A 13,552-nucleotide genomic window follows, 5' to 3' on the forward strand; every position below is an offset into this window, starting at 1 on the left:
ATTTGATGTTTTTAAGAACATTTTAGACATTTCCTATTAAAAGCCTCTAGGGTCCAGAAGACCACACCATTAGAAAAACTGGGAGAAAGCAACCACACAGTGTTTTGAAGTTCAAGCACATATAAAGAAACTACAGAAGTAGTTCTTAGAAGTACAAATATAGTTTTAGTAACTTTATGCAGAAAGTATTGAAATGCACAAGCCAGAAGCGTTTGATGTGTTATACTTTAGATATTTTCGTTTAACAGCAATTTCAGCCCATTTTATTGCTGTCATGTTTTTCTGAGTTAAACAGGATATTCAATTTAAAAACAAAACACTACCACTGAAAAGTTTCTTTTTTTTTTTTTTTTTTTAAGAAGTCTTATTGTAAAAACAGTAATATTTTGAAATGTTATTACAATTTAAAATAACTGTTTTATATTTTAATATATTTTAAAATGTAATTTATTCTTGTGATGGAAAATCTGAATTTCTGAATCATTACTCCAGTCTTCAGTGTCACATGATCCTTCAGAAATCATTATAATACACTGATTTGGTGCTCAAATAATTTTTTTATTTATTATTATGATCAATGTTGAAAACAGCTGTGCTACTTAATATTGTTGTGAAAACCACAATACATATTGTGAAAATTCTACTTGTCCATACTGATTTGCACATATGATCATGTAATAGGGCCACTGGACTCTTAAATGGATAGTTTATGCAAAAATGTAAATTCTGTCATAATTTACTATATGTAAAAAAAAAAAAGTAAAAAAAAAGGATATTCTTCAAAAATATACCTGTATGGAATAAAGTAAGTCGTACAGGTTTAGGGCAACATAAGGATAACTAAATAATTACAGCATTTACATTTTTGGCTGAAATATCCCTTAAAGTCATTGATGAAGAAGAACAGGTTAAAGAGATTGTCAGAGGAAATACAAAAGAAAGAGAGAAGGATAGAGTAAGAGAGTGTTGCTTAACCCCAGCTGAAATGCTTTCTTCTTGCGTTTCACATAAACACAGCTTCTCTCTCTTTACTCGGCCCACTCATATGTTTCTATTTAAGGCTTGGAGAGCAGTCTACCCTGATTGGCGTTTTTCTCTCTCCCCGTTTCAGCCAGATGGGAGGAGGGACGGAGAAAGAGAGAGAATTAGAGTGAAAAATGAGAAAGGGAGGGCAGAAGAGAGGGTGGGAGGCCTGTTCTTACTCGTCTGATGAAGAAAAACTTTCTATTCCTCCACTCGCGAGTCACGTCCCCTACCGTAAACAGCTCTCTCCCAGTCCCTTCCTAACATCCCTCCCCGTTTCCTCACCAAAACCTTCACTGTATTATGGAGACCCGGCATCACCAAGTCCCTACCGAGCTCTCGAATCCCTGAAGGAAATTTACCTCGCCTTACTTTTTCGTGATCGTTCTTCCCCCCCATTCAAATGCGCGTCCAGCGAGGGCGAAGGTTCGTCTAAATGGCCCGTCGTTGTGGAGCATGCTCAGTCAGCAGGAGTTTGAGTTGCGCTAGGCTTCGGAGAGCGGATGGCGGTGTACAGGGGTCAAGCCAGAGGTCGCTGGCAGGGCAGGGTTGGCGGGGGAGGTGCAGGGATGGCGGGACGGTGGCTGACAGCCTGTTTCTTCCCCTCACCGGCAGGACTGGACAGCAGTGAGCCCATGGTGCTGGAGCAGTACGTGGTGGTGGCCAACTACGAGCGGCAGGAGAACTCAGAGATCAGTCTGAAGGCTGGAGAGACGGTGGACGTGATCGAGAAGAGCGAAAGCGGTGAGTCCCTTACGGCCAATCACACCAAGGATAATAACGATATAGTAACGATTCTAAATTCAAAAAGAATAGCAGCACACCACAACCATAATGATAACGGCACAGAGAAATTGTGAAAAAAAAATTCCAGCTGATGAACAAAAAAAAAACATTGAGAGCCAATCAGAATCTACCTGACTTTGAAGAGTGCAAGCATTTAAAGCAGCAAGCATGCTTATAATAAACAAAACTATCATGAGTTGGTGTGGACGCAAATATCATTATAGTTACCTTTATAGTTATCATTCTTGGTGGGAACTGCCCTTTACACACACACACAAGCTAAGTGGGTTACCACGTGGTATTTATTGGCAAAACTGGTGTATACACAAACCACAAACACACAGTCACCTGCAAACGTGAATGCTTTCATATGCTCAGGATCCAAATGTTAAGCGGGTCTGTTTTATCTTTCTCGTCTTTTCTGATACGTTCTTCCTCTTTGATGTAGAACTCCTCCTTTAGTCTTTGTCCTTAAGATCCCCTGGTTCCCTCTTCTGACATTCCCCTCTCCCTGTAAATCTACAGTCTGGCTCTTGGCCCCACCTGGAGGTGTCGTATGGCCAGTTTTCTTGGCGGTTGGTGGGCCTGAACCCACTCCAGATCTCTGGGATGGAGGCCAGATTGATCTGGAATGTCCATGAGATAGTCATGAGAAGTTTGTCAGTTGGAAGATGTGCTAATGGATCAGGGTCACACACACCATTAGAGTTCATGTGGAATGTAGAGATTGACAACAACAATGGGAAGAAAGAGAACCTTGCGTTTTTGTTTTGTTTTTTTTTTGGTTTGTTTTCCCAGATTAATGTTAACGCTGTAAATGTTTAAACTTAGAGCAAACTTTTCCTGCCAGCATATCTCGTAGCCTTGTACATTAGAGGTTGAACGGCGTCTCTTCCACTTTGTCTCTAGTCATGTTTGCCAAAAACTTGTTTGCACATCCAGAGAGTTAGTAATGATAAACAACAGGATCTCAAGAACTAGCATCATTCTGTTGAAAGAAAAAAAAACAAGTTTGTGAGTAATAATTTTTTCTTTTCCTTTAAATCAGTGTGGAGGCTTAGGAGGAGTTGACAGGAGTCATCAAGATGAGCAAAGATCCAGTAAACTCATTTGATCTCAATAATATCATTGAGTAAGACCGTTGTCTACTCAAAGAGAGCTTGACCTCCTGGTTTCAAACATAATCATTTGACTAAGTCTGAGACTAAACTCATCTCAATGGCATTCTCTGTGAGACACTTTAGTTTGTTTGCTGCCTGTTCTATTGATTTTGGCACTGTCTCACCCTAAACTCATCTTTCGGATGATTCAGTCTATTTTGGGGTGCCAGGTTAAAAAAAAAAAAAAAAAGTGTTGTTATACAATGCAAATATTAAGAGAGATTTTAGAGCAATGGGTCTCAACCTAACTGACTCCAAGGCTCATGTTGTCAATGACAACATTCTAAGGCCCTCTTATCTAAACTGATAGGTTGGTTATTCTGTTATGATGAAAATAAACTACATTTAAATAATTTTAAGACTTATTAGGACCTATTGGAAGTTTGCTGAGGCCCCCTAGTGGGCCCCGGTCCCTTGACTGAGAACCACTATTTTAGAAAATGAATGCTGTTTCAAATTATCGCTTTATATATTTTTGAGCAAGAGAGTGCCATGATAACATACATACGGTCTTTTCAGAATGTCTAGAGGAAACATTCCTCCTCTTCCATTGGATGAACCTGATCTTGAATACATTATGACCATTATAGAGTAATCAATCCAACAGTCCTATATCAGTCTGGTCAACACCTCAGATGTTTGTTCATTTAGCTTTTATTTTACAATTTAACCCTTAGAGTTAAGACATATAGTTGTAACAATAGCTATAATATTAGTGTCCACATAAAGAACTATAACGTTATATTTATTCTTCAAAGTTAGTTTTGGGTTGACTGTCAAAGTTTTGTTTTTTTCCCCCCAGCTAAAAAAGATTTCAAAGAATCCACTGTTCTCTTTTTAAAACCTTGTAGCTAGCGTAGCTATCATTCTTTGTGTGAACAGACCTTTACTCTATTCCTTTCTTTTAACGGTAGATTACTGGTTTATTTGTCCAAGCCGAGTACAGATTTTCAGGTACAATGGCTTGTACTCATTGATTCTTACAATTGGACAAGTAATTTAATCACACAAAAGATTCAGAGAGACTCCAGGCATGAGAGTCTTGCTCAGGATGCAGTTGTCCTTGAGTAAGAAACCCTTGGCTTCCTTAGCCACAGTTAAACTCCAGCTGTTTTACAGTGCAGGCAAGGCTTGACAACTTCGCTTGGGTTGGGAGGAGATGAACCACGCAGGGCCACAGGATTAATGAACTTGAGAAACAAAAGCATAAAATATCTGATAATTGAATCTAAACACAGTGACAGAATAATTTAAAGGAATGGCTCACCCCAAAGACAGAAAGTCATACTGTACATGTTTGAGCTGTTACGAAAGTGAACAAATAATGGCGGAATTGTTATTTTTGAGTGAACTGTTCCTTTAAATCAGCCTAGGCCTACCCCTGGAGTGAACTGTCTGTCCTTCGATGACTCCAGAATTCCTCAAATGTTCAAAGCATTTATTGAAACTGAAGATGAGCTGCAGCAGCTTGATATCACAGCACTAGAAGCCCATCCTCTAAAATCCCATCTCTTCAGCAGACTTCCATATTTTGTACTACAGAATGAAATTACTACCCTAGTGTATCTGTCAGAGGCAGTATATTTATTAAGATTGGATATCATTCAAACCAACTTTTTAATGTGGCTGAAATTGCGTTTATAAGAAGCGACTGGCAGAAGTTGGGCTGCTCTGGCTTCCCTCTAGGTCATGGAGAGGGAACGATGGAAAAATCCCCCTTGTCCTTAGTTTCATTATAGGCTAATGGATCTTGCAGGGCCTTAGATTCTTACAGAGTGGTTACAGTGTCACGCATCCCAAACCAATACCACCAGAAAGCATTCAGAAGTTTTTGTTGAATGTCTGTGATATAGATAACACAGTCAAAGCCATCAAGAGTTTATAGGTCAATGTGCTGTTTTTGTCATTATTTTGTTGCTATACTCTTCCACGTTAAAATACTTTTTTTTAACAAAACCTCCAAATAAATTTGAGGGTTATTTATGGATCAGGTTGGAGGTCAATGACGTTTGCTGTCACTGATGTTGGACCTGGCACACCACATCTTTGACACATTGCAAGTTTAAATATGTTGTCAGCAAATAGATGCTTTTGTTGTGTTTTCCCACACAAAGCTTTTGTATGGTTTTAGAAGACTTTGAATAAATCCCTTAAGTCGTATTTTTTTATTTTACTGTACTTTATTGTTCTTTTTTAAAGCAACTGTAAATTGTCATCCACTTTTATACTATAAAACAGAGACTGGACCTTCTGCCAAATCCCCTTTTCTGTGGTCATAAGGTGTTTGAAATTATGTAATTTTCATTTTTAGAGAGCTATATTTTGGTGAGCTAAAAAAAAAAAAAAAAAAAAAAAAACAGTGCTATAATAATTTTACAACTGAAATCACGCCTCAAAACATTGCAATGTACATTCAACAGACTGTTTAATACTTTTGCATAGAAAATAGTATACTCTATGAATTGCAAAAAATCTACTCTGATATTGTCTGGATGTATGATATTCGATGCTGATTTTGACCAATGGCTCTTGTAAACTACTGTTTGGGGTCAGTAAGATTTTTTAAAAATAATACCTAATACTATATTCATCAAGGATGCATTACATTAATTAAAAGTGTATATATTTCATATTTCATATATATTTTTATATAACACTAGTTCATATAAATGCTGTTCTTTTGAAATTTCTATTCATCAAAAAGTGAGGAGAAAAACACAAAAATATTAAGCAGCACAACTGTTTTCAACATGGATAATAGTTAGTAATCATCATATTAGAATGATTTCTGAAGGATCATGTGACACTGAGGACTGGAGTAATGATGCTGAAAATTCAGGAATAAATTACATGCAAATAATCGTACAGACCCCACACTTTTTAAATGATAATGTAAATTCTTCATTCTTCAAGTATTTTATTAGTAATTGTTATAGAGAAACATTTATTATTCCATTGAGTATCTGAGCGTATTTAAATCTTTTAGCGCTTTTGGTTTTTTCACAGGGCTGCTGTGCTTCCTGAACAATGCTCTACTATGAAAATTGTTCTGTGCCATCAATATTGTGAGGTTCCCTTCCATCCTCTCGCCTCTCTCTCCCCTGGGTCCATTCATTCAGCCGGTAACCCCCGCATACTGAAACAGAGTCAATAGAGAGCTGCTCGCGGTCTCTGGTAGGCTGGTTTATCTTGGCTTCGCTCCTGTTGGAGATCCGGTCCGTGGAGAGCCACGCTGAACCCGGACCAAAGGGTTCAAACATTTATATACATGGAGCTGTCTGAAAAGATCTTTATAAGCCTGGTGCTACACCTCTCAGGGTTCTCTATTGTTTAATTGATTAAGGTCATTGAGGTAATAGTCTTGATAGTAAGAAAGCCACAAAGCTGAAATAACTGGCTTGAACCATTTTGAAAATCGACTGATCAATACATTTATTTATTTCTGTAATAGTGGCAGGGAAAATCAGTCAGTATTCAGGCTTTCAACCTTAAAGGGATGGGTCAAAAAAAAGAAAAAAAAAGAAAATTGTCATAATTTACAGTCTCAAATCGGTATGACCTCTGTAGAACACAAAATAAGTTATTCTGAAGAACTGTTTTCTGTCCATATAATGAAAGTCAATGGGGTCCAAACCAACATTGGACTCAATTGTGTTTGGTTTTTGAGACCTTTTTCAAAATATCTTCTTTTGTGTTCTGCAGAAAAATAGAAAGTCATACAGGTTTGAAATGACATGGGTTTAGATTTTTGGGTGAAATATTTCTTTAAGAATCTCTTACTACAAGAAAAGGTTCTATATAGAACCTTAAAGGGTTCTGTCAGGCACACATTTTTAGGCCAATTCACACCGCACAGATACAATTCTAAATCCAACAGCCAACTTGTTTGTTGGCGTTTGTTTATACGGTGTGAATGGGCCTTTAGGGGTTCCCATTATGGGATCATTTTATGGATTTAAATTAAATGGCTCGTAAACATGCTTTTTCGCTAGAAAAAAATAAATAACCCGTTAAACATAAAAGTATTACGCAATCATTTAAGACATTTCTTCTTAAGAACCCTAGAGTTCTACTGTATAGAACCCTATTTAACTTTTTTCTAAGAGTGAAAGAGTGACTTTTTACATAAACAAAAAAGAAAATTCTGTCACCCTTTTGTCGTTCCAAACCTGTATTCTCTCATATTCAAATTTTGTACTTCTCTTTCAGTTACAGTTTTTCTGCTTAGGTGTGTGTTTTTGATTCGTATTGTTTGTTTCTGAAGATCTCCATCGTTTTCTCACTGATTACTTTTCTGATTGGTAGCCAGTTTCCTTGAAAACATCACTCTCTTTTGAATGAACCAGTCTAGGAAAACAAGTGCAGGAAAGAAATAACATGTTTATGCTGATCTGAGACCAGCTGTTCCTGAACAAATCTCAACCACTGGAGCTCTTGAAATAAAAACCGCAACAGTGATCTTAGATTAATGTGCATGAGTGACCGACATCATCAGCCTTTGAAGTTCAGACCAAAGAGAAGCACCCTCCACTGCCTCGGCTTTGTTAGATTACACCAAACCCATTTTGGTCCCAAGCCCAAAACCTGATACTCCAGCTTTTTAGGAAAGAACTTGAGTGTGACCGAATGTAGGCCAGACACTCCACTGGCCTGGATTTTGGAGAACGTCAGCTGAAATACCCTTCCAGTGATTTCAGTCAGAGTAAAAAAAAAAAAACAGCGATTATTTTTTAATAACATTAACATTGTAATGGAAATTGAACTTTTTTTTCTTTTTTTTATCAACATTCATCAGAATTTCATAAATAATGTGTTCTATGATATCATTTGTTGTTTTCATACATTGCTTGTATCTGATTAATGTTTTAGTTTCTGTTTGCTACTTCAGCCCTAAAATAAGAAAGTGAAAGGCACTTGAATTTTTGGCTGTCTTGATGGTTTTTCTTTTCTTCTTCTTCTGGCTGATTTGGATGGAGGGAATGTGTGGTGAAACTCCAGCTTTGAAGTTTAGGCCAAACATCTGCTCTCTCTTTCTCTCTCTCTTTTCCTTGTTGTCTCTTTTGTTCAGCCTCTCTTGGTTCTTGCCTTTCCTTTCCTTTCCTTTCCTCTCATTCAGTTCAGTTTAATTATAACAGAGCTGAACATCAGAATTGTATCACATGAGCTCAAATCTAAAAGTGTCATTCAGCAGGATATGACCAAATATTCAATACCGAGGGTCGAAACGCCTGAAATCCGTATTGATTGAACATTAATCTTAATGTTGGGTATGTTGGTGGTTATGGATCTGCTTGCGAGCATTATGACATCCTAATCAGATCTTCGTTTCCAGGCGTTTAGTGCTTAAAATGACTTTTTATTAAGTATTATATGCTGCTGTCTTTATTGGAAGACAAAAGTATATTTATTGTGTCATTCGTTATTCTTTCTTTTGCTTTTTTCATTCACTGTTCTCTCATCCATTACTTTTTCTCTGCATTCTTTCTCTCATCCACTCATTCACTGTTTGTCTGTTCTTTCCTCCTTCCAATCTGTTGTTTGTTCTTTCATTCATTTGTGAATGGTGGTTATTTCTACTAGTGGCGGCAAAGGGAATTGCAAAAAAAATAGCGATTTGTTTTTAAACTGTCCTTCAATTCTTCAACCAAACAGGTAATCCAAAACTCATACCACTGGTTGGGATAGGAGAAAGTATTAAACATCAAATTCTAATCTTATCTAACTGTGTACACGCATACATAAACAAACTTACATGACCTACTCCCCTACCATGTGTATTGGAACAGAAGTTCATGGCACACACATGCAGCTTTCAGAAGAAACATTTCTCAGAAGCAGATACGCGGTGTTAGATTTATTAGCCTGTTTTGCAGGAGTGCCATCTTTCTCAGAAAGGCCTAGATCTTTTGCTTTGAAGAGCAAGCCCACCTGTATCTCAACCGAAAGACTCCTGGTGTCTGTTTTTTTGTGAGAGGATCGTAACGTCCTGAACTGAAGAGGAGTACATAGTTACAGCATCAAAACAGCATTCCTGTTGTCTGTCTGGAGCTGTGTGTGTCTGTTGTTTTGGTTAAAGAATTAGTTTCTGCTTTGTCAAGCAAAAGTTTAGCTTTGAAATTTGGCAGGCATAACGCATAGTACTCGGATTTTTCTGACTGTTCGTTTTCATTATTGCTAGATTGGATGTCCAGTATTTGAAATGCTCTCAAATATCTCCTCTGAAGGTGTGAGATTATTTCTTTAATGGTGCACTAAGTCATTCGTATATTGTCAACTTTGTTTATGTTGTCTTGGATGTATACTGGCACCTATTGGTGTGGATGCAGCATCACAGAAATGTTTCCAGTTACTACTGTAATTTTAGAAATAAAGTGAGCAGTTTTTGGCTTGTCATGTGATTTCAACATGGCTGCCTCCATGAGGCCACCCACCCCCTAAAATAAAACAGCTTTTATTAGGCTACTGAGAAGACTACAGTCTTCATCTTATGTGTGTATACAGTTTTTTAATAATACATCATTAAACATATCTTAAAGGGGTCATGTAATGCCATTTTTGTACGAGCTAATATGATTCTTTAGGGTCTAAATTAAAAGTTTGTAATATACTTTAATTCAAAATTCTCATTAGTATTGTAAGAAAACACTAATTTTACCTGGTCAAAAACAGCTCTGTTTTCAGCACGCCGTTTAAGTGCATGTGTCTTTAAATGATAATGAGCTTTGCTCACCCCGCCCCTCTGTTCTGTGCGTACACCGTTTGTAACACAATAACACAATAACCATAACGCGTTGTTCATTATAAACGTGGGATTATGAATTATATTGAGAACGCCGTATATAGAAAACATGCCGTAAAGTACCCTGAGTGTAAACAGCCGCATTCATCGTGAAGCGTGCAGCAAACGATTTGCAAAGATTAATATAAATATTAATATAAAGGTTAATAAAATGTTACACTCACTTCTTCTTCTGGATTTGCAGCAGGAACACGAATAGCTGGTACCGATCCTTTTTTCAGGAGCAGCTTCTTAGCAAAACCAGCTTTATACTGACCTCGTTTGTAAAGCAGTCTGGTGTGTGAAATGATTCGCGCAAACATGAAAGCATTGACGTTGATCGTGGGGAATATTCCCTTCGAAAACAAAACTCCGCCACTGCGTCTTCAGCGGTTCGGATTTAGGAACATCAAAATGACTGCTGTGTTCCTTATTACACCCAAGAACAGAACAACACAATCGCTTAGATGCCATTCTGCTCATAGACAGTGCTCCAGCGTATCAACAATGACCGCGCCGGTCCGCGCGGACTATGATTGACAGCTCGCTCACGAGTGAGGGTGGGTCTGTGTTGAAACGCTGCGTTCAATCAACAATCGTGGGAGGGGCGTCGATTTTGTGACGTCACAAAATCGAACGGCTTCATTTCAGATGGGGGAAAACATATAAGAAGATAAAAAAAAAAAACTTCTGATTTTTTATCATTTTATGATGGTTGTGTACAGGCACTGCCAACACACATTTCAGTACAATCAACTTGTAAAAGTGCATGTACCATTATATGACCCCTTTAAAAGTACTATTCAATTTGTTAATGTGTACAGGTTTTGATGTGGGATAAATGACTGGGTGCACCTCAAATGTTGTTCTAAAAGCTGTGATGACACACACCTATATACTCACAAATATATAAACAAATCCCCAATGATTCCAATGAAAAGCATCTTTGTGATGGCTAAACTGTGCGCAACCCTTGCCATTTTGCATTCTGATTGAATTGACTCTCTGTGCTTGCCGTAGACGGTTCCTGGTGTGCACAAACAGGGAGACAGTATCTCATTGAAAGAGGGTCAGTCAGGCAGGGTGGCCACAACCTGCTCTCAGCTCTCTCACAAATTCATTAGCAAGTTCATAGTACTCGTGTGTATGCGTTTGTGAGAGATTTGCTGTGTCAGGGTGGTATATATGTCAGTGTGGTCTAATTGACTCAAATGAATCTTAGGATTTCTGTATAAGCACTGTTGTGATTTTTTTGGCACACTGACTCAGCGCTAGTTTTCTGATCTATGTGTTGGTTTCCGTCTCTCAGTGTATGTCTTCCAAATACTGGCATCGCCATTAAATTTTTTTAAATGAGAGCCACTGTTTCTTTGGGTTTAAAATGAGCATTGCCATCCAAAAGTTTGGGGTCAGTACGTTTTTTTTGTGTGTTTTTAAAAAGACGCCTCTTAGGCTCACCAAGGCTGCATTGATCCTGATCCTTTATAAATCATTCTAATATGCTCAAGAAACATTTCTGTTGAAAACAGTTGTACTGCTTAATATTCATTCATTCATAACGTTCATATAACTTTAATAAATTAACTTATCCATGAACACGGTTTCTGCCTGTGTCGGGTCAGATTGTTTTCCATCGGCTGTGGAGGTAAAGATGACAACTCCAATGATTCCACACTCATTCACGCCGTCATCAAGCTAGGCCTTTGTTATCATTCTGAACAAACTACCTTTAGAGGCGAAACTTACATACTGTGCCTTTAAGATATGTCTAGAGTTTGAGGAGGCAATTTTCTGTCGAAACATATTTGAACGTAAAATTTGTTTATATTTATCACACTTTTGTTACATTTATTCAGATTAGAAACTGTTTAATTCATTAATTCTTAAACCTCCGGTTTCACAGACAAGGCTTAAACCTAGTCCCAGACTAAAATGCATGTTCGAGTTACTGAAAGCAACTTTAAGCTCTGACATACTGTATCTTAAAATATGTCAGTGCCATTGTTTTGTCTCAAGGTACACACCAGTAATGTTTTTTTCTAAGGCATGTTTGTAAAAGCTACTTAAATGTCCTAATTGAACTAAGGCCTAATCCTGGCTTAATCTAAGCCCTGTCTGAAAACTTGATAGTACAGTCGACAATGTTTAAAAGGAGGATGCGCAGTGCTAGAGCTCTTTTTTGTAAATAAACACTGACGGCAAATATTAAAATAACATTAACCCATAAGAATGTACAATGTGAGCAGTGTGACCTGTGCAGCAAGTTAACCCAGGATTCTGTTGAGACAGACCCAGGGATACTTTAGTTCAAGTGTGAACAGCCCTGTAATATAAACCTTTATGTACTTCTACTTTAACTATATCAGACTAGATTAAGTTTGACTTTTAATTGAGATTTTCTAGGCAAATTTTGAGAATTTGGATACATTTTTGCTTTTAGTATTATGTTAATTCTAGAGTTGAAGTCTTTATCTTGTGGTCTTGACTGAGACCACATAAACATGGTCTGGGTCTGGGTCTCAAAACTTTAAGTTTTGGTCTGGATATGGATCCTGGTTTATGGTTTCAGAAAAGACCACAGTCTATTTCCAACATACTGAAAATGATAATTATGTCCACCACAGGTCGGTGCGGCATCTTCACCCTTGCAAAGGATTTACAAGAATTCCATGACTGTAAACGCCAACTAAGCCACTGTACAAAGTAGGGTTTGAAAAGAAAGATGCAGTAAATTGTCTCTGTTTCAGATGATAAACTGGATATGGGGTCTAGCCTTGGTCTTGAAGGGTCTAGTTCATAATGCAATCACAAATATGTTACCGTTCAGATGTTTGGGGTCAGTCTCTTATGAATCTCTTATGCTCATCTCTTAGGCTGCATTTATTTGATTAAAAACTAATATTGTAAAATGATTTTACAATTTAAATATCTTTTAATATATTTTCAAATGTAACTGTGATGGCAAAGCTGAATTACTTCAGTCTTCAGTGTCACATGATCCTTCGGAAATCATTCTCTGATTCGGTGCTGAAGTAACATTTCTTATTATTATCAATGGTGACAGCTGTTGTGCTGCTTAATAGTTTTGTGGTAAATCATAAAATGTCATAAATGTCTTTACTGCCACTCATCAGTTTAACACATCCTTGCTGAATAAATTCTTCTTTCTAAGAAAAAAAAAATCGTACTGACCTCAAACTTTTGAATGCTAGTGTATATGCGAGTTTAAGTATTTTTGCACATGTGTGATGTGGGTAAATAATTGTATTCTAAAGCGTACAGTATTTGACATCATTATTGGCCCGTGTTGGTTTAGAACATTTGCTGTTGATCACTTAGCGCCCTGTCAAAAGACTTTGCTTCTGTGCCATTATGATGTCAGAGCTAGATTACTGCTGACTGATGACATCACACTGTTATGAACAGCTTTCCAGCAATACTCTGTTACCTTGGCAACAGGCTCGCTTTCAGCTGGAGAACCGTTTTGAATTTTCATTCACTGGCGTTAACTTATGTTAGCTTTGCATTTAAGTGTAAGTGTGCCAAATATATGGTTCTAATTCCATAACCATAGTAAATTGTAGTTCTGCACAGTTTGATGTACTCAAATGTCCTTTTCATAAAGGTTGTATGAGCCTCTCTTGGCATAACACTCTTTTTCTTTGACCATCTTTTTTGCTGCTTTATTTTTAAAGCTGCTCAGAATCATATTTGAGTTATTGTGGAAATGTAAAAAAATAAAAATAAATCACAATCCATATTTCAAAAACAAATAATAATCCTGACACCAACCGCATTTAACAAA

General features: G+C 37.4%; 1 protein-coding gene across 3 annotated transcripts in view; it reads left to right on the top strand.

Annotated features, from left to right (window-relative positions):
• The window catches only part of sh3pxd2aa (SH3 and PX domains 2Aa), a 109,730-nt gene that overhangs the window by 81,271 nt on the left and 14,907 nt on the right, over positions 1-13,552 (top strand). For all 3 annotated transcript variants that reach the window (XM_084392011.1, XM_084392012.1, XM_084392013.1), the window contains one exon: positions 1,639-1,767. In XM_084392011.1, the coding sequence (XP_084248137.1) occupies positions 1,639-1,767 (129 nt within the window). The remainder of the gene's footprint in view (positions 1-1,638; positions 1,768-13,552) is intronic.

Source organism: Rutilus rutilus (assembly GCF_951802725.1).
Source record: "Rutilus rutilus genome assembly, chromosome: 2".
NCBI lineage: Eukaryota > Metazoa > Chordata > Actinopteri > Cypriniformes > Leuciscidae > Rutilus > Rutilus rutilus.